Genomic DNA, 22563 nt, shown 5'->3' with positions numbered 1-22563 from the left:
CAAGAAAGCTATAGTAGTAGAATACTTACTACTTTTTATAATATAATAATCTTAATAATCTAGAGAAGTTACTATAAATAAGAAGAAAGTTCTTTCTTATTTTCTTATTATGTATTCTACTACTATTAGTCTCTTATAAGTTATTACTTATATTCTACTACTAGCGTGTTTAAAATGTTTCTTATATTCTACTACTATTAGTCTCTTATAAACTATTGCTTATATTCTACTACTAGCGTGTTTAAACTATTTCTTATATTCTACTACTATTAGCCTCTTATAAACTATTACTTATATTCTACTACTAGTATCTTAAAATTACTTTTTATATTCTACTACTATCTACCTCTTATAAGTTACTTCTTATATCTTACTACTATCTACCTCTTATAAGTTACTTATTATATTCTACTATTATCTACCTTTTATAAGTTGTTGCTTATATTCTACTACTAATCTAAAGTTCTACCTATTACATTCTACTACTAACCTAAACTTCTACCTATTGTATCTTATTACTAACCTAAACTTCTATCTATTATATTCTACTACTAATCTAAAGTTCTACCTCTTACGTAGTATATTAGTTATTTAAGTATCTTTACTTAACTAGTAAGATAGAATAAAACTACATAGTTATAACTTAAAGAATAAAGTAGTTAGTAAGGTAATAGTGTTTTTTATTAGCTTAGTAAAGTGTAGAGTCTAATAATAGACATCTCTAGGTTATAAACTTTCTAGAATATAAGAATAAATTCTAGCGCTCTTCTCTATAGATACTATAAGCTATATAAAAAATACCTCTAGTTCTAAATAGTAGCTAAAGAGTAGCACTAAGTAGAGATCTAGAGAATAATTATTAGTTAGACGTATTTTCTCTTATAGCGCTTGTCTATATTTAGTATAAAGTAAAGTACTAAGTAACTAATAGAAGTAGATAGAGTTAAACTACTATACTTATAGAAGAAGAGCTAGGTAACTACTTCTACCTATTAAAGATAACTATTACTTAAATCTAAAGTTAATGTAAGTAGGCTAGTATAACTAAAGTAAGTAAGCTAGTAAAAAATACTTAAAAGAGTGTATATAAAAGATAAGATAGGTAATTAAAAGTATTAGGTATAAGTTAACTAAGTATAAGTTTTATAAAGCCTACTAGCTAGTTATAAGTACTAACTTATAACTCTCTTAGAAGATAATTAGTAGACTTAGTATTATAGTTATATATTATAAAATAATATATAAATAACGTAGAGTATCTATATTTCTTTCTTTCTACTAAGTATATAGCTTATTAAGTAGAGGCTTATAAGCTTATTAAGTAGAGGCTTAAAGTTAGCTCTAAGAAAACTTAAGATTAGGTAAAGTATAATAAAAAGTAGCCTATTTAAAATGTATAAGGCAAAGATACTTAAACACTAATAAGATTATAGTAGGTAGCTAGTCTTCTATAACTTTATAAGTACTTAAAAGTTTAGCTTATAAGACTCTACTACTAGTAGTATAAAAGCTAGTACTTTCTATAAATCTAATAGTTAAGATAAACTATACCTACTAAAGTAGGTACTAATAGGTAGAGCTCTAAAGAAAAGTAGTAAAGAGTAGGTTTACTCTATATTAGATTAGAAACTCTATAAAAAATAGTAGTAGTTACTATTACTATTACTAGTATAGAGGTGTAAAGGTAAAAGAGAGAGAGTAGTAGAGAGATAAAGTAGAGAAGAAGAAGGCCTTACTTATATATTACTACTATAGCTAGCGTTAATAGTAGCCTTAGTAGTAAGTAGTAAAAATAAGAGTAGTAAAGATAAGAGATATATAATAAACGTAGTAAAAGTATTACTATATTAGAAGGTATACTATATAATAAGATAGTAGTAGAATATAAAAAGATAGTAGAAAGTAGAGGTAGTAGAATATAAAAAGTAACTATAAGACGCTAGTAGTAGAATATAAGAAGAAAGTAAATACTTTAAGTATAATATATGCAAACTCTAGCGCTATAGTTTAGTTAGATATAGAAAACTATTATTACTATACTTTATAGATACACCTATATAGAAGTTACTACTACTAGATACTACTATAAGTAAGAGAGAAAAGTATTAATATATATTAATTAATATAGACACTTATAAACAAGACTATAATATCTATCTTAGTATTATTTAGAAGTAAAAGTAGCGTTTATAGAGAACTATACGCAAGCCTTAGCACTATTATTATTATACTTATTATTACTATCTTAGCCTTTTACTCTTTAAGAACTCTATACTACTATAGACTTACTATATATTATATACTTTTAAATACCTATAATACTTATAAGATATACTCTATACTTCTATACCTACGCAATTTATTTTTTAGTATATCTAAAACTAGGCTTAGATTCTTCTCTACTTTAGTAGAATAAGCTAGTAATAATATAGTCTAGGTATAGAACCTAAGAAATAGATTATTTCTATATAAGAAGTACTAGAGACTTCTACTAGTGTATATTATAAGATAGTATGTATTAATGTTATACTTACTTAAAGATAGTTATACTAATACCTTATAGAGTTCTACTAGTATTAGTCTACCTAGCTAGGTTTTCTATAATAACTAGTCTAGAGATAATAACTTACGCGGCACTAGCACTATCTATAGTATCTATCTTAGGCGTAGTATATCTACTAGTGTAGTTAGAATATAATAATAATAACAAAGAGAGAGAAAAATCTATCTAGTTTAAGAACTTAGATAGAGACCTTAAAATAGAAAAGATAATAGGTATCTTTAATAATAATAATAATAATAGACCTGCGCCTACTTTAATAATAATAACACTAGTTAGAGGTAATTTCTAAGCACTAGTAGGTAAGAATAATTTCTTAGTAAGTAATTCTATAGTATTACTTAAAGTCTAAGGTCTACTACTTCTAGAAGACCTTAGGTCTTATTCTAGTAGCTAGTAAGTAAGTTTAATCTATATTATAGTAACTACTAACACGTTTAGTATAGTCTTTAACTTTACTACTATTATTACTAGTAGTTTTATAAGCTACTAATACCTACTTACCTAAGACTTTATAAAGTTTAAGAAGTAGTTAGTAGTATTTATTTCTAACGCGTTACGCTTTGTCTAGAATACTTCTATAACTTTAGCGTAGAAGTCTACTAGTATCTATATTCTATATTAGTAGATTAGAAAGTAGTAGTACAAAGATAGCTAAGTCTTTACTAACTATAATAGAAAGTAAGACTAGGCTTAGTTTAACTATATTATAAGAATTATAGAAACTAGCCTTAGTAAGATCTTAATAGGTAAGATAGCGTGTTTCTACTACTTAGGTAAAGGCGTTAACTACTATTACTATAAGCTAGATGTTAGAGGTGTTACTATTAGTAACTTTATTATAATCTCTAGTAGTACGTATACGCGCTATTAGTATTATAGAAAAGCTTATATTTATATAGCTTCTTCTATAAAGAATTAAGTAAAGAGAAAGATAACTATCTCTATATTATAAAAGCTATAGATAATATATAGAACTAAGCTCTCTTGTTAACTAGTACGTTAAAGAGCCTATCTTACTAATCTACCTATTAGTACCTAGTATATGCTACACTCTTTATTATTATACTATTAACTTTCTATAGGTACTATATCTCTAATACTATTATAAAGGCTTAGAGAGATAACTATCTTTTAAGTTAGTATTCTATTTAATATAGAGTAGATTATGCGCCTTTCTTAGAGCTTTTTAGTTATTTATTCTACTACTATAATCTTCTAGGCCTAGTGCCTTATTAGTTACGTAGACGTAGAATATTCTAGCTAGAGGTACTTAAGAGGCGCTAATAAAAGCTCTATTACTAGTTACTACGCTTACTAGTCTAGAGAAGAGGTATAAAGTACGTAGAGTAATAGATAAAATAATAATAACAATAACTTCTAGTAGCTCTACTAGCTTAATATAAGAGAAATACAAACTACTATAAGTACTAAGACCTTAGTGTATATTAACTAGATAGTATTAGACTAAGTATAATAGGCTAGGTAAACTTAATATATATATACTACTTTATATAAAGTTCTATCTACGTGTAATTATATAGAGTTACACTAAAAGAAAGAGTACTTATCTTAGTAATAATATACTTATTATCTAGCTATATCTCTATAACTATATAGATATAGTACTTTAACTTATTACGCTTATCTCTTTATATTTACCTAGATATACACTTATAAGCTATAGCGTCTTTAGACTATAATATACTATTTCTAGTCTCTACTTACGCGCCTTTACGCTAGTACGTAGGTATACTTAAGTAGTATATAGATAAAATTATTAACTTTAGCTCTTCTATCTTATAAGAAATAAAAAGGTAACCTACTAGATTCTTTTCTAATAAGAAGATTAATACTAAAAATAAGAGAAAGAATAAGTAATCTAGTAAGACTAATAGTTAGAGCAAGAGTAAAGCTAGAGATAATAACACTACGCTATCTTAAGCACTAAGAGAGAAGCCTTTATTAATAGAAAAGCTTAGAGTAAGTATAGTAATTAGTATAAACTTATAATAACGTATTAGATAATAGACTCTTACCTAAGCTATCTAATAAAGAGAATATGCTAGATAACTATATTAACAACTCTAACGTAACTAAGAATAAGCTATTAGTTAAGCTAGAGAATAAGTAGAAAGATAAGCTAGATATTAAGCTAGAGAATAAGTAGAAAGATAAGCTAGATATTAAGCTAGAGAATAAGCTACCTAAACACCTCTATTATAGTAACTTTCTTATACTAACCTATTTTAGAATATACTCTATATAGACTTCTATATCTATAGTATCTACCTCTACTACTATAACTTAAGGTAACTTATTAATACTATATAGTTACTTATTATTTATAGCTTCTACGTCTACTACGTCTATATATAGTTTTTAGTTTATACCTATATATAAAAATACAGTGCCTATAATCTCTTACTAGCTATAGTATATACCTACGTTAATCTAATCTACTACTTCTTTCTAGCGTAATAAGCTATTACTTTATAGAACTACTACGCTATTATATAACTTTAGTAGTAGTAGAGAATTATAAGTAATATAGAATACGTAAGACACTATAATATAAGTAATATAAGCAATATAAGCCTTTAAAGGTTAAGCTTTAGTAAAATAAGTATAGATAGAGAATATAATTAATATTATAATTAAGATACACTATAACGCTAGACTTAATAATAATAATACTAAGATTACTGCGTAGGTAGTAAAGAGGTTAGCCTCTATATATATGTTTAAGCTAACTTAGATTTACGTAAAGATATAAGAGATTAAGTAATATATATATATATAAGTAGAGCTCTTAAATAGTAATAGTAGCGTTTTCTTAGTACTAAATAGTATACGCCTTAACTTTATAGAAGAATAGTAAGACTAGGCACCTTCTTATTATAGAACTATTAGTACTTAGTAGAAGAGAAACTTTTACTCTTAAGAGTAGATTAATCTAATTAAGAATATCTATAACTATATTACTACTACAGAAGACTATATTAAGGCCTACTATAGTAAAGGCTAGAAGAGAAGAGTAGATTCTTTAGCTACTTAAGAAGTAGACAATATAAATAATAATAATATAAGTACTAATAAGTAAGTAAAGAATAATACTAGTAATAATAGTAATAGAGTATTCTAAGACTAAGACTTCTAGTTATACCTAATCTATATAGATATAGGTTCTTCTAAGAAGACTATAGGCTACTAGAACAAGATATAATTAGTAGCGCTAGGCTTAGAATACACACTAGAGTTGCTTAGAGTTATTAGTAATGCTGTCTATACCTATAATTCTGCGTAGCGCTATTAGTAGATAACTAAGCGCCTAGTAGCGTGCTATAATAATAAGAGCCTATAAAAACTATATAGACTAGAGTAATTCTTCTTCTACTATAAGAGAGCCTTTAAATACGCTACCTATAATAAAGCTAACACTTTAGTTATTATAGTAATCTCTATACTAAAGCTTACTAGATAGATTAATTATATAGATAACGTTAAATAATATATACTAGTATAATATCTTATCTATATACTATATTATTACGCTAATAGTAGTATAAAAGTCTAGGTAGAAGCTATACTCTAAAGTGTTAAGCGCCTACTAGACTACTTATAGATAGTTAATTAGAAGGTTACCTTTACCTAGAAGCTAGTTTTTGCTCTACAGGTACTTTAGATAAGTAACTCTTTTCTATATTTATAGAAAGAGCTAGATAATAAAGCTAAAGCTACTATTATAAATAACGCAGTAACGTCTCTCTATATACTTACTTATAACCTAAAGTACACTATCTACTTTTATAAAGTTAAGCTTCTCTAAGAAGATAAAACACTTTAACTTTACTATCTTAAAGAATAATAAGCGTAAATAGATAAGAGAGAAGATATTAACGTCTTTTCTTATATATAGAGATAATAAGAACTTTTATACACTAAGTAATATATCTCTTACTCTAGCTATAATAATAACTAGATTAAATTTAACCTAGATAATAACTAAATTCTATACTAGATTTCTCTCTTAACTTTAGATAAAGAAAGAACCTTTACTAAAAAGAGAAAGTTAACTAAAAGAATATAAAATTTCTATAACACTCTAATATTAATTTAGTTTATAGAGAATTACTCTCTATTATACTCTAATAAAGAAAGAACTTTAAATAAAAAGAATAAGTTAGCTCTAAGAAAAGATTAAATCTATAAAACTAAAGTGTTAGAGTAGCTTATAGAGAATTAGTAGTATACTTATTTCTATAGTAGTATTATATTAATTTTCTATATTTTCTCTCTCTCTCTTTATTCTCTATTTATACTTACTCTACTACATCTCTTCTATTTATAAATTTAAAAATAACTCTATATACTTACCTATATTATATACCTTTACTAGATATAGAGTAGAAATAAATAAGCCTACTATAATCTTATTACTACTACTACCTCTATTTATAATAATATAATATATATATTTATAGTAGTATCTACTATATATAAAGCTACTTATATTCTACTCTTAAGCGTATATAAAGCTACTTACGTTCTACTCTTAAGCGTTAGGTAGCTAACTTATACTTCTATATCTAATAAGTAATTACATTCTACTACTAAGATATCTCTCTACTATTCTTAGTAAAACTAGTTATTATAGCCTTCTCTACTAGTTACGCTACTTACTTAGCTTTAACTAGTTTAAGATTATTAGAGAGCTTATTATTAGAGTTCTTCTCTATTTCTTACTTAATCTCTTACTCTAGCATATTATATAGCTACTATCTATTAATAAAGTTATTAATACTTATTAACACCTCTATAAAGAAGATCTACTTCTTAATATAATACTTTAGCCTAGAAAGGCTTTGCTAAATACTCTAACACTATTTAAATACGCTCTAGACTTATTTAATAGTTATATAAAGAGAGAAGTATTAGTAGTTAAATAATTCTTTTTTATTTTAAGCTTCTCTTCTAGTAACTCTACTATTAAACTTTCTTAAGTAATATTAAGTATAAGAATATAGTATTATTATAATAGAGGTAAGAGAGTACTTAGAGTCTATAAGTAGATATTTACTATAAAGTAGCGTAAGACTATATAAATGCACTATATAGTTAAAGATCTTTACGTTATATATCTAGCCTTTCTACTTAGTAAGATAGTACGTAAATATAGAGTTAAAGTTATATATACTAAGAACGTTTTACGTATAGTAGTTCTTCTAACACTACTAAGCCTTCTTATTACTAAAGCTCTACTATATAAAAGTATATATAAAGGTACTATCTATAGTACTAATATAGTTTAAGAACTATAAATAGTAGCGCGTACTAGGTCTAACCTTATCTAAAGGTATATAGTTATTACTAGGTAGTTATATAGTCTTTTTAAATAGATAATAAAGCTCTACTAAATACTTATTAATTACGTAGTAGATAGTACTCTTAGAGTAACTCTAGAACTAAGAGCTTAACGCTATAGTTTTCTTATACCTATAATACTTAAGAAATATTATTAACTACTTATCTAAGCGTACTATAGTATTATACTCTTACTTTAGCTAGCCTATAGTTATTTTATCTATATACTACGCGTAAAGTCTCTAAAATACTACTTTATCTATTTATATAGCTACGTAAAACTCTTTATTACTTCTATATATAAGATATATAACGCGCATTTAATAGAATATTAGAAAGAGCTAAAGACTTTAGGTATTATAATTTAGAAAGAGTATTACCTATTCTATAATATCTATAATAGCTATAGCTATTACCTAAAAGGCCTTAACTAATAAGCTATAGACTTTAGTATTATATAGCTTCTACGCGTTATTCTTATTAACGTCTATCTCTTCTAGTTATTCTTCTACGTTATCTTACTCTAGTAGACTATTAGAGTCTTATAGAATAGAGTTAGACTTAGAGTTAGTATTAAAGTCTATATTAAAGTTAGAATGTAGCTAAGCTATAACGTAAACATAGTAGTAGTGTAATATTATTTCTTAGAATCTCTATATATATTATAAGAATATAGATATAAATAAATAGTAAGTACTAATAATAATAGCGCTAAGTGTACGTGTTACTACTACGCTTCTATTTATACTTCTACTTTACTTCTTTTCTACTATTAAAGTTAGTAGTAGAATATGTAAAACTAGCTAAATAAATATAAAACTATAGTAGTAGTATAATATATAAGACTAAATAAATATAAATAGACACTACTATATCTAAAGTATATTCTTATTACGTAGACGCTATAGAGACGCCTCTACGCCTAGAGAATAGTACTCTTATTTAGTAGACGCAGCCTCTATATACGTTAGTAGTAGTAGTAGTAGTATAATATAGAACTATAATAATAAAAGAACTAGGTAGTAATAGTAATATAATACAAAAGCTATATAATAATAAAAGTAGTGCTTCTCTGCCTATAGCACGTAAACTAGCTATTAAGATTATTACTAATATTCTTCTCTACTTACCTCTACTAAGTCTAGTATAAGAAAGAAAGTTCTAAGTAAGATAGTATATCTAGAAGAAAACACTAGCCTTCTTTAGCTCTACTACTAAAAGACTCTACTCTCTAGTTTCTTAGATAAAGAGACTAAGTAGTTAGCTATAGCATTTCTTAGCTCTACTAGTAGTAATAGTACACTACTATACTCTTACTACTATACTCTTACTATTCTATATATACTAACTAAGGTAACTACTATTTATTAAGTAATATAAATAGGTAGCTTAGTAGTAGAGCGCTATAGATATATATTAGTAGATAAAACTTAACTTAGGTTATTTTACTTCTCTTATATACTTACTATCTAACTATAATACCTATTTATAAAAGTCTTAGGTTTAATTTCTAGTCTATCTATTCTTTCTTTTTACTTTTTTTTTTTTACCTTTTTTTACTTATATAAAGTAGTAGAATACCTTAATTCTAGTAGTAGTAAAATATCTATATTTCTAGGTTAGATAAGTAGTAGTAGAATATAATAAGAGCTTAAAAGCTTATTAAGTAGTTACTATAGTAGTAGAATATCTATAGATCTAAAATAGGTAAGAAGTAGTAGAATATAACGCCTTATTTCTATCTATAGTATTATTATATACTTAAGCTATCTTAATAGAAGGCTTCTTAAAGAGAGTATAGCCTAAGTTCTACTAAAGTAGTAGGCTTAGTAAGTAGAGAGATATAGAAAAGAGCGTGTATAAGGTAGTAGAATATAAGGTAGTAGAATATAAGGTAGTAAAATATAAGGTAGTAGAATATAAGGTAGTAGAATATAAGGCCTTAGAAGCTAGTAAGCTAGTTATTATAGTAGTAGAATGTAAGGCCTTAAAGGCTAGTAAGCTAGTTACTATAGTAGTAGAATATAGAGTCTTAGGTGCTAAAGAGCTAATTACTATAGTAGTAGAATATAAAGCTACTAGTATATTATAGCTATTAATAAGAGTAAAAAGAAGTATAGTATTAATAGCACTACTAGTTACTATTAAGGTAGCTTACTATGTAAGTATAGTGCTAGCTACTATAGCTATTATTATCTACGCATACTAAGACTATATAAGTAGAGTATTAAGCGTTAGTAGTACTAATAGTGTCTACTAAGGCAGCTTACTATAAGCAGAGCCTCTAGCGTTAATAGTATCTACTAAAGTAGCTTACTATAAGTAGAGCTTCTAGCGTTAATAGTGCCTACTAAGGTAGCTTACTAAGAGTAAAGCAAAGTATCTAGCGTTAATAGTATCTACTAAGATAGCTTACTATAAGTAAAGCCTCTAGCGTTAGTAGCACTAATAGTGCCTACTAAGGTAGCTTACTATAAGCTAAGCAGAGCCTCTAGCGCTAATAGTGCCTACTAAGATAGCTTACTAAGAGTAAAGTAGAGCTTCTATCTTATTCTAACTTAGTATAAACTTAGAAGTATATTAGTAGGTTAGGTAGGTATAGTACTATTATATTCTTAAGATTATCTCTAGCCTTATCTTCTAACTCTTCTATATTACTAAGTAGATTAATAATCTTATACTCTTTCTTTACTACAACTTATTCTATACTCTTTCTATTATCTTATAGTAAAGCTACCTTAGTTCTTATTTACTTAGTAGATTCTAGAGTTACTATAGAATTACTTTACTTTAAAAGAATATTCTACTTTAGAGATAGAAGTTAGAGCGTATAAGTAGTAGTAGAATACGTAGAAGTTAGAGCGTATAAGTAGTAGTAGAATATATAGAGAGCTTAGAGGCGTATTAGTAGTAGTAGAATATAAAAAGACTATAAAGGCTAGTAAGCTAGTTTATAGTAGTAGAATACTTTTATTATAAGTAGTAGTAAGATATAATAAAGTTAGAGCGTATAAGTAGTAGTAGAATATATAGAGAGCTTAGAGGTATATTAGTAGTAGTAGAATATAAAAAGACTATAAGAGCTAGTAAGCTAGTTTATAGTAGTAGAATACCTATAGACCTAATATAAGTAAGTAGTAGTAGAATATAATAAGGCCTTAGAGCTAGTAGACTAATTATTATAGTAGTAGAATATTCTTATTATAAGTAGTAGTAGAATATTCTTATTATAAGTAGTAGTAGAATGTTCTTATTATACTATAGTAGTAGAATATTCTTATTATACTATAGTAGTAGAATACTCTTATTATAAGTAGTAGTAAAATACTTTTATTATAAGTAGTAGTAGAATACTTTTATTATAAGTAGTAGTAGAATACTTTATTATAAGTAGTAGTAGAATATAGTAAAGCTTTAATTTACTATATATTATATAATAATAACTACTTTTTTAACTAATTTAAGCTATTCTACTACTATTATATACTTATATAGCGCCTAAAAAGTATAGAATAATTTCTAAAATTATATAATAAAATCCTCTACTCTAATTAGACTATAATATAATATATTTTATAGCTTTTAAATATGTTGTATTTTATAGAACGTATTCTACTACTATTATATAAATTACTTATTACTAAACGCAAGTATATAATAGGTTATATAATGTTATATTCTTAGCGTTATATTAAATACGATAATCGCTAAACACGCCCCAAGACACAAACGCCACGCCCTACCAAGCTCGACGGCCGTTTGTACAACCTTTACCGTCTGCCAGGATACTTCCAGGCAAGGACCCGTCATCAAAGTGGCGGAAATGCTCGCTAGATGGACGTTTTCGTGCCACCTCCGCTGGCGGTGAGGAAGACGCCTCGTAGAACGCCATGCATTCCAGCAGAGTACCATTACCCTGCATCCGGATCTTAGTGCCGACGCTATTACTGCGACGCTATATCGTGCAGGATCTTGGTTAGCAGCTGTCATCATCGGCTTGCTCAACGCCGCCAGATCTTTCTAAACCGCTTTTAACGATATGCAGATCGCTTCAAGGCCTGGACGATCGATCCATCCACACATCCCTGCTCCCTAGGAACCCGACACGGCACTTGGTGGCTTGAGGTGCCTGGCAGCTATGTGGGTGCACAGCATGGCCCCCAGGACCAGGGTGAACTTTTGCAATCACAAGGCGCGGCTGCTACCGGCCATTCGACATCTGTGTCTTCCCTAGACTGCTCTGGCACACGACTCATGGCTCCATCTTTCCTGCAGGTCTGCGCTACGGCTGGTGTAGATGCTACCCGCGATGACTGCATGCACAGGGGAAGGCTTGATTCCCGCAGTGGACTACCGTTTTGGTAGCTGGCGCAGTGGAAATGCGCCAGCTTAGTCTCCGGGGTCCATCTGGAACCATTATTTAGCTGCGTTATCACACGCCCTTGAGTAGCTGCTCAAGTGATATACTACCCTCTCGCCCGTTGGGTCACAGATTCGCTTTCGCTACTGTTACCCCTCGTTCTTCTCACGCTGTTCCATACTGCAGTCAATCGTACCTTCACCATACCTACATTCACACAAGCAGTCTACAGGAACCCCCTCACAGTGCTCTACTACCATGCCGCCATCAAGACCAAAGCCGTCAGAAATAGCAGCCGAAGCAAAACGCGTATGGATGCCGCATATCTGGAAGCATTACATCCGAGACTCCAAAACCTCATACCTGTACCCAGACTCTTCGCAAATAAGGATCAACGTGGACAAGCGATCATCACAACGCACGAGAGTAGCAGTCATGGAAGGCGACCCCGTAAACTACGCTTTGGGCTGGTACCAAAGTGCTGTCAACGCAGACCCAGAGTGCAAGCGGATACCAGTGATCAACGTAGCAAACGAGAAGCGCGCTGGAGGTGACTGGGAATCTGGGCTCATGGCACCAGAGGAATGCTTCGCGCGGAGAAGCAACCTCGTGCATGCCCTGACAATGCCCTGGAACGCGCAATTGGGCCGAGAAGAAAACTATTACCCAATACCACAGACAGGCGGCATCTACTCCCCTGAAGTCTGTACGTTGGCATGCTAGTAACGATCGTCACGAGGCACAAGTCACTAACGGGCCGCAGTTGTTTTCCGAGCAGGCCCAGATCAAGACTATGCAACTTTCACAGACATAGCGTCCTTACCTGTGATATCCGTTGCACCCGTGCGGCGTCCCAAGCTTGACGAGAGCGGCTGCAAGTATTCGTTCGCACAAGAGAAGGAGCTCATGAAGGAGAAAATGCGGGCAGTACTGCGAATCGCTTCCTACTGCGGGCACAGGAACTTGGTATTGGGCGCTTTTGGACTAGGGCCTATATTCCGAAACCCGGCACAGGAGGTAGCCCGAATGTGGAGGAAACTACTCTTCGAAGAGGAGGAGTTCCATGGCGCATTCCAGGATGTCGTATTTGCTATCGACAGTAGTATGGTTGGGTCGCCGAGCAAAGGGTGCGCGTCCGATGTGGAGATTTTTAGGCGCGAGTTCGACCCTGCGACTATTTGGCCGACAAAGTGGTGACCAAGTGCCACTACGACGACATCGAGGATGTAAGCACACGAACTTCAGTAACAAAATCTTCGGATCAGCATTGGGTAGCTTTTGGGTAGCATGGGACATGATCACGAAGCCTACGAACAAAAGCACACGAACCGAAACGCACACACACACGCACACGTACACACGGAGGCAGGATCCTTCGGCGACGCACCAACCCGATGGAGGGGTAGAATAAGCCACTTGACCCGGATGAAGTCATGGAAATGGTGGGGTGGGGGTCTTCTGTATGCATAGATAACCGAGAAAAAGCTCAGATCTCGCCGACCCGACGAGTCGAACCAGGTGGCGCACTGCTGCTACTGCCGCTCGATTCTGCGGCTAAAACCTGCACGTCTTAGTAGCCAATCAGTATTAATCAACAATATTGGGTAACATGCTGTCTTGCGGCAAGACATTTGTCATGCTCCTTGCACTTTGCTGTTTTCGTGCGTGTAGGATTCCGGGCCCTGGGAGGTTGATTCCGATGCGCATGTTGAATCCGATGATTACTCTGATTAGGCTTTCGTGCTGATGAGGGGTTGCCAAACAGAGTTGAAGACTTCCATGTTCCCCCTCAACAGAGTAGAGTTACCGCTGTCAGGCTGTCAGCAACAAAGACTCGGGCAAAAGGAAACTGCCGACAGACAGCCACATGCCACATGCCCCTGGAGGTATGGTGACCAACAAAAGGTCACCGCCCTTGGCATCAAGGCCAAGACGCGGCCTGACCTACAGAACTCACGCTACGATGCTGCATGGAAACAACTCCCGCGCCTACTCCTAGGCCTGCATTGACAAGCTAAACACCGCTGATCCCCGATTCGTCCTTGCGTCTATGCGACGAACCCATCATGCAAGGAGTATACTTGACAGGCGCGGCTCGACACTCTATGGCTAGGCTACATCGGTGAGCGTTCCCAAGCTCCGGTGACGACATTATGCGAGTCTAGTCACAGTTCGAGTAAGGTAGTGTGTTGGATATTTGGGCCGGGCTACAGGACCGCGCGCTGAGGGTGGGAGGTTCATGCACTTCCATTTGATCTGAGGGTCTAAGGTAAACGCGATGCCTTGCATTTGAGTGCATAGAGAGTGTGTGGGTGCTATGCCCCATCGTGTGAGAAGTCTAGAACGGCAGGGAAGCCGAGCTGCGTGATAGCTGCAAAGGCTTTTTTGGGAGCGCTTTGAGAGTAGTATACATATTGTACATTGGTCATGAGCGGCATTATTAGGGCTGTTTAGCCATCCTCCATCTATCTGTTCTGGCCCGGCAGTGGTAGTTGCGGGGCAGTGATTTCTCCACCTTGCATCTCGATCTTCTTGATCGTCTGTTCTCTTTGGTAGTTTACGACTCGTTGCTTCTTGAAGTATTCGACCTAGAGAATGTTAGCCTAGTATTCGGGTATGTTCCTTGTCCAATCTGTAGTCCCAGGAAGCCTGTGTAGTGCCATAGTCGCCGTTTCTGTCACGGGCATGGAAGTATGCTGCTTGTAATTGAGAGGTTTGACGTACCCAGCTGTGTGCGCAGTTCTTCTCAAACTCCTGATCAAATGACGAGCAGAAGTTGGCCGCCTTGTCCCTACCAGACTTTGTATTTATGCTATCCAGGACGTTGTTCTTGTCGAGACATTCGAAGAAAGCGTCGCGTGCAGCGTAACACTGTTTCCGGTTGGATCGCGATGGCGACTCGAATGCACCGCCTTCTGTCTTCTTGACGCCCGAGTCGTCCTTGGAGCTTGAGCCGAACCAACCCATGGCGGCGATGTTCGAGCTTGCGGAGGAGATGCGGAGGTGGAGGCGACGGTCGAAACTGGCGCGGGTGTCAGTCGCAAGGTGGGGTATTCGCAGGTAGACCGAATCGGGGTGATAACGTACGGCGGTAGTGCAAGTCTGGAGGTCGGATTTGTAGAGTTGATAGGGTTGTCGTCGATGGACGTTGGAGCGCGCAACGATGTCGAATTCGTGCTTGGCAGACCCTAAGCTATGACATCGGCGCTGGCTGTCCACGTTTCGCCGAACCGTTAGGGAACCCATGAATCAACAGGCAACCTTGCAACTACAACAGCCAAATCGACAACTCCCCTTATGCTCGGGTTATAGCGCATCGCCCGCGTATTGATGCCACGCCGACGCCGCCCTCCACGACCCGGCGCACTTGCGGATCTGTCCCCAACCCGCATCCTCACGCAGATTGTACTCCTACAGGCTGCCTACTATGCATGCGCCGGCGTCCTCATCCTCTTCACCGCGCTGGTAGCGGGCAAGGAGGTCAGCACCGATCTCCTGTTCAGCTGGCAAAGTCTACGCGGCGATACCACAATCGGATGGACGCTGGGGCTGGTCTGGGTGCTGAATAGTCTCACTTGGTAAGCATTCCAACGCGCTGGATAGTCGGTCATACCGTGGTCTAACACGCGGCAGTGCCATCTTCATACTTCTCCTGATCGCGCGCTCAAAACTCGTTCTCGACTTCGCCCTGACTGTCCACTTTATTCACCTGATCGTCACCTCCCTATATACGCACGCGATACCCACCCACATGTTCTGGTGGGCCCTCCAGATATGCAGCGCGACCATCATGACTTCGCTGGGCGTGTGGGCATGCCAGTGGCGCGAACTGAAGCCAATCAATTTCGGTAGCAAGCCGCCTGCGCGATCACAACCAGCTACAGAGGACGAAGGTGGAGAATCTAGAGGGCGAGGGAGGGGCAGAGGGAGAGACGGTGCTGGTGAATACGAGATGGTGGGGATGAATGAGGGGGATAATAACGTCTGATCAGATTTCAGACCTGCATAATTGGCGTTTGGGTTGGGTTCACTTGGATACATGCATGTGAGTGGAAGGAGGCTGTTGAGAGCCATCACATTATACCCTTAGAAAGCATGGAGCATATTACATTAAGATTCGTCTTCTACTTTCCCATGTCTTTAATCTCGGACGCACCATAGTGTCATCGACACTCGTAACTTTCTATTTCTCTACCTGCGAGAAACCATCTGGAGCCACTGCTGTCGAACTCGACAACTCCATCTCTTACTGCAAACCATGGTAATGCCTTTGGTTCCATACTGACATCTAATGCTTCTCTTTCCTCGGTGCTGATATTCGGCGTGACTCTGCATATAATTCTTTCCAGTCTTGCGCGTGATACTGACCGGCCTTGTTCGGTGGCTTCCATCACTTGTACAACGCTTGGTCGATCCGGTAAGACTTTACCTAGTCAGGCTGTCAGCAACGGTCGGATTGAAGCCTGGTACATGTGACATACCTGGGTAGACCCTCGTTCGTAATGGTATTTTAACCTGATGCACCTCATTGCTTCCACTTTCCTTGAATGCTAAGACGACGTCGGTACTTTGCGATTGGTTAAGTTCGTGTTCTTGGAGGAGAGGTAGCTGAGTGTCATGCTTTGGTATGCTGAGAGCGGGAACGGCCAGGCACAGCGACAGACTGTAAAAGAAGTGTCTTAGTAGCATAGTTTCTGCGAAGGAGGAAGAAGATGCGGTAAGGTGTATGGTGTTTTGGAGTAAATGCTTCAATATGAGTTGGCGCAGGTGCTGAACCCGTCCAAGAGGGTAATTACGGTAGCGAGTTCTGAAAGTGCACCGGCAGACCCTCCTAGATTGACAAGAATTGGATCCTGTTCTATATAAATACGGGAGCATATTGGCTGAAACGTTTATAAAGAACTGCCACCTACTAAGCTAGCTGCCGGGAGAGCGGCTCGGGCTGCCCAAGCAGCAGGCTAGCAGCGTTGACACCGCCTAGTAATTTCCTTGCGCTGGGCCTAGATCGTTGACGTTCTCCGTCACCACACGAATCCCTTATAGCTGGACTTGCGCGATAAGACAAGTACCATCGGGAGGTTCGCATGAGAGCTTGACAAATGGTTCGGGGAGAGACATCAGTTCCTAGTGAGCCTCGAATCGGAGTGGGCGAGACGCGTGAAGCTCTAGCGCGAAGCACGTGCACCAGCCTCTGCAACAGTCACAATCCCTGTCTCGAAGCTTTCGACATCACCACCATTTTCTCGGTGCATACACCACAATGATCACTCACTAACACGTATGGGCTAACGCAGGTACGATACGATCAAGCACACAATGAACCCCAATAATGGATACCACGGGCAGTGGCCGCCAGGACAGCCACCGGATAATAGACGCTTCTTACCCGTTGCAGGTACTTTTGGAGAGGCTGCGCCAAGCTTGATGCAACCACCTGCGCAGCATGGCAGACAACAATACCCCGTACATTTCCCACCAAACGCCGTATTTCCTCCTCAAGAGGTATACCCACATCCGCCTCCATTCCAGCCTTCACTTCACCATCAGCCGCCAGCCCGGAGTCCTTTCATACCTCTCATCCCACTCAGCGCTGTAGAGGATTTGGAGGAAGAGGAGCCTCCGCCTTTCACTAGTGGAGGGTTCCAGGATCCGTTCAATAGAGCCTATGCTACCAGTGGACCTGCAGTCTTTGAAGGATTCATCCCAGCCAACCCGGGGCAAGAGGACGATGATGAGTATACCAACGCGACCAGATTTCGTGATTCGCGATATGACCGCGACTTTGATAGTTCGGATTCCGATCAAGATGACTTTCGGCTGACGATGGAGGAAGAGGAGGAACTACAACGGATCGAGAACAAAGATGATTCAGAAGTAGACGCAGACTACGAGTCGGAAGATGCACAGGAAGATGAAGGCGATCCAGACGAAATGGAGCTAGGCGTCGAGTTTGAGGATACTGAAGAGCGGACAAAGTACAAGAGAGGAAAGGGTAGAGGCAGAGGCACACTCAAGACTCCAATCACCGCCAGTATCATACCAGCGTCTAGCACCAGAGGGCGAGGTAGTGGAAAACGAGGACGTCCTTCGACTAGGGGTCGTGGCGGCAGAGGGGGCAATAATAGTGCCAGACCGACCCCTCGGAAAAAGAAGCGAGGCAAGCCCGGAAGAGAAAAGGGACCCAGAGGTCCCCGAGCCGTTGCCGACCCGGGTGCAGAATGGAAAGCACTGCAAAAGCAGGCCAACGCCAAGTTCATCGAAAAGGACTACGAAGCTGCCCTTGCATTTGCCCAGCAAGCCATTCAACTCAATCCCGAGATCTTCGATGCTTACAACATTGCATCCGAGATCTATACCGAGATGGGTCGAGAGGAGGACTCATTAGCTGTACTCCTGGCTGGTGCGCCAACTAAACGTGATCCTGGTCTTTGGCAGTATATCATCGAGCGCATAGAACGATTGGATCCAGAGAAACATCCCCAGTTTACAGACGAGAACAAATCGGCTGCCATCCTTCCATGTTTGAATGAGATTATCTTGCTCAACAACGACTATGAAGCCCGAAGTCGCAAGCTTGAAATTGAAGCGCAATTGGGTCGTTCATCCAAGTGCGTCGCACTCGGCCTCAAGATGCTCAAAACACTCAAGGAACAGGGAGAAGATCCGGATGTCAGTGTATTGAAGATCATGGCAATGATGGGTACTGCCTCTCCAAAACAGACTAGGATACACCTTAACAAGCTGCTGAACAGCTTTGAGGAGGCTATTGACGTTTTTACACAGCCTGACCGGGATCCAGTCGAGAATGAACTCGATTGGGAGCTGATCAATATTTATCTCGATCTTTTAGATCGAGCTGGTAGCTATGGTGTTGGTGTCACGCGACTCAAAGAGCTTGCCCGGTGGAAGCAGGGTAGGCGTTCCGAGACATTCTGGGACGAGCTGAAAGACGATCGCGAGTTCGATGTCGAAGATGAGCCAAGACGCGTTACTGTGCCTCAATTCGTCCGAGCATCGCAGGATGCAGCCTATGGCTCAACCCTGCCATTGGAGATCAGGGTGAAGCTAGGCCTGTTTCGCTTACGCAGGAGCAAGGATGACTTTGAAGAAGCGATGGTAAGTCGAATGACTGCGTCGAAAGCTACGCATTACTAACTACGATATAGCGTCACCTTGAGATGTTGGAGCCAGATAACCATAACGCTGATGCTCTGATTTGGGACTATGAAGACCTATTTCGTATCATTGGCGACGCCCTTCATGCCACCGGCCATGACGAACACGCGCTGCGATTTTATGAGCCCTTATTCGACAAAAATTCGAATGAGTTCAACCTCCAAAGTTACATTGGCCTGCACACATGCTTCAAGAACCTAGAGAGGACCGAGAGGGCGGCAGAGGTGATTCCAATCCTGAAGAAATGGCCGGCTGAGAACTATGACGATCTCGCTGTCCTTGCGAAGTTTTTTGAAGATCAAGGCATGTGGCAAGAAGCTGGGCAGCGCGCTGAGACCATCTATCGCGACAAGTACGGCCACAAGCTCAAAGCGCTCGGGTTTGAGGCATACGATGAGCTCAGAGTGTACTACTACAACCAGCGAAGGCAAGCTCGTGGTCGATATGGAGTTCGGAAAAGCACGGTCAGAAGGAATAGGAAAAGGATGCAGAAAGCAACAGGTCAGACAGGTGAAGAGGAGGATTCTGCAAACGAGAACGGCAATGTGGAGCTTCCCGCACTCATCGCCCCGACCGAACGCCCTAAGAAAGGTTTCTTCCGAACGAAGAGAGCCAAGGCGCCCAAAGTTCAGGCGTTCCTTGATGTACGTGATGAAGACGCCGATACAGGTCCCGATCCTGAACCGAGACGAACTACACTTGAAGGTACCGACGTGCCGTATCGAGCGATCAATAACAGACTGTTTCGTCATAAGCTCCAGAAACTTGCGACAGATCACGGCGAAGACCTCAAAGCCGCCCGAGCTCAGCACCGGGAGATCGTTTCCAGTTTCAAGCGACTGGAGGAGATATGGGAAATGGCAGAGGACGGGGACGAGGATGCTATACATGAAGTTCTGTCCATTACCCGGGAGCTCATCGAAGAGTTCTCCACATTCGATCTGTTCTACTCAAACCGGAAGGAAGATCTCATGACTTACTTCCGTCGCGTCACAGGTGGCGATCTCTGGAAAGAGTCTTCGCTGATGGTACTTGCCGTGGTAGCAAACAACGTTGAAGACGGAGAGACAGATCCTGAGCTACGCGAGCGACCAGATTCGGCTCCATCTGATTTCTGGGGCATTCATTTTGACAAATGGTGTGATGCATTTGGTCGCTATGCTATTCTGCTTGCCAGCGAAGGAGATGAAGAGCAATGTTTCGCTACGCTCGACATCGCCACTCAGGCCAATGTCTTCCATCGCAACCAAAAATACCACCAACAATTACAGCTATGTCGCCTCACATGCGCCCTCGCAGCGGACAACTCGCGCCAAGCGTCTGTAGCAACACGCTGGCTCCTCAAAGAATACCCATTCGGTACCGACCTCTTTCGCCTCTATGGCGCTGTCAACCGTCTCTGTTCCTTCCCGGAAGGGTTTGCAACAGGCCCGGCGTACAAAGTGCTCATGCGCTACATCAAGACTATGGACTACGCGCTTCTGACCCCAGCACAGCGCATTGCATATAACTTCCGCGACACAAAGGACAGCAAAGGAGGATTCAGAAACAATATCAACGTCGAAGACGTAGACAAGGTCAAAGATCACGATCCCGCGCTGTTTGCATTATACGGACATGTCTTGATGTGCGGTGGAAGCTACATGGCTGCACTCAACTACTACTTCCGCGCCTTTGCCATCACACCTGAAGATCCGGTATTGAATCTGAGTATTGGCGTGGCGTACATTCAACATGCGATGAAACGACTGTCTGAGAACCGACAGTACCAGATCCAACAGGGTCTGTCGTTCGTCTACAGATACTATGACATGCGCTCCAAAAGCTCTCATGCTATCCACCAGCAAGAGGCGGAGTTCAACGTCGGGAGGATGTGGCATGGGCTGGGTCTTGTCGCGCAGGCGCTTCCGGCGTATGAAAGGTGTTGCGCGCTTAGTGACAAGGTCAGACAGGAGGCAGAAGATCAGTGCCAGGATGAGAATTGGGGGTATGAGGACTTCGGCACGGATGCCGCCTTTGCGATGCAGAGCATCTATGCTATCACCGGTAACTTTGAAGGTGCTCTGGATGTTACGGAAAGGTTGCTCGTCATTGAGTAAACGGAAGCGTCCGTGCGGGCCTCAATGGTGGCCCTAAAACGTCCTTCATGCAAATGCCAATGATTCAAGTTGCTTTTACAAATACCCAAAATCTGAATTCAAACGCAGATCAACATGAGCGTGCCCCCCACATAATAGTTATTATCAATGCTCCTCCACATTCCGACTACGATTTCCTCCCTCCACCGACCGTGCATCAAACAGGGCCGAAGAATGTGATCCAACATGCATGTTCGATTCTGCAAGGGCGGCCAAAACGCGTAAAAACAACGACAAGAGAAAAGAACACCCAGACAGAAAGAAGCGCCTGCATCGCTTATCGACCCGAAGCCGCAGGCCGTGTATACAAGCTAATGCACCTTCCAAACTGCAAACTTCCACCGCAACCTGCATACATATACTGCGCCTCGTACCCGCATCCGCGTCGTCCCTCACACCATGTCATCTCATGCCATTCTCTATGGCGGAAGGCACGCGGCAAGCCCAAAGGCGTTTTTAGCCGGACACACCCCAGGTAGGAGTAGACAGGGGACCTTGCACCAGCAGCAGCAGCACCTTCCCCATTTTGTGGCACACGACACGTGGAATTGCCAGGGCTCCCAGAATCATCCGATCATGTCACAATCGTGCGTTTGCTGTTGAGTAATCACAACACCTCATTATACCTGGGCATCGTCATGGCCCGATTTGTTTCGGAGTGGCTGCACGTCGTACCGTACGATTTTCTGCGTCTGCGACGCCACGGGCGTTGCGAGAGGCGCAGATTACTGGTTTGGTTACACGACGACGCATCATGGCATGTTGGCAGACAAGACAGACACCGCTGGCATCTGTTTGTGTCATGGGCGGTGTGTGTGTAATGTGTAATGTGTAATTTGTGGTGGGTAGTGAGGATCGGAAAGTCTGTGTAGCAGTCGTACAGTCTCATCTACGATTTTACCCGTAGATCTCTGTGATACTAGAGGGGTTTTCTTAGGCGGTCTGCTGGTTGCACGTTGTACGGG

At 38.7% G+C, this 22563-nt stretch overlaps 4 protein-coding genes across 4 annotated transcripts; 3 read left to right on the top strand and 1 right to left on the bottom strand.

The window, feature by feature from the left end:
• Window positions 1-12542: 12542 nt before the first annotated feature.
• J4E84_000893 (uncharacterized protein) lies at window positions 12543-13481 on the top strand (the record flags this gene model as incomplete). Its single annotated transcript, XM_049383528.1, has 2 exons — window positions 12543-12990; window positions 13048-13481. 2 exons carry the CDS (start codon window positions 12543-12545, stop codon window positions 13479-13481), a joined length of 882 nt encoding a protein of 293 aa, XP_049249046.1.
• Window positions 13482-14749: 1268 nt separating this feature from the next.
• Window positions 14750-15251, bottom strand: J4E84_000892 (uncharacterized protein; the record flags this gene model as incomplete). The annotated part of the gene is made up of 2 exons (XM_049383527.1): window positions 14750-14872; window positions 15009-15251. The coding sequence occupies 2 exons, from the start codon at window positions 15249-15251 to the stop codon at window positions 14750-14752; spliced, it is 366 nt and encodes a 121-aa protein (XP_049249045.1).
• Window positions 15252-15614: 363 nt separating this feature from the next.
• Window positions 15615-16272, top strand: J4E84_000891 (uncharacterized protein; the record flags this gene model as incomplete). Its single annotated transcript, XM_049383526.1, has 2 exons — window positions 15615-15862; window positions 15918-16272. The coding sequence occupies 2 exons, from the start codon at window positions 15615-15617 to the stop codon at window positions 16270-16272; spliced, it is 603 nt and encodes a 200-aa protein (XP_049249044.1).
• A 1328-nt stretch (window positions 16273-17600) lies between these two features.
• J4E84_000890 (uncharacterized protein) lies at window positions 17601-21559 on the top strand (the record flags this gene model as incomplete). Its single annotated transcript, XM_049383525.1, has 2 exons — window positions 17601-19400; window positions 19451-21559. 2 exons carry the CDS (start codon window positions 17601-17603, stop codon window positions 21557-21559), a joined length of 3909 nt encoding a protein of 1302 aa, XP_049249043.1.
• Between the last annotated feature and the right edge of the window lie 1004 nt (window positions 21560-22563).

Source organism: Alternaria hordeiaustralica (assembly GCF_023758085.1).
Source record: "Alternaria hordeiaustralica strain BMP 2776 chromosome Unknown scaffold_1, whole genome shotgun sequence".
In the NCBI taxonomy this organism is placed as follows: domain Eukaryota; kingdom Fungi; phylum Ascomycota; class Dothideomycetes; order Pleosporales; family Pleosporaceae; genus Alternaria; species Alternaria hordeiaustralica.
Note: the sequence above shows the minus strand (reverse complement) of the source record. Positions and strands in the feature narration are given on the sequence as shown.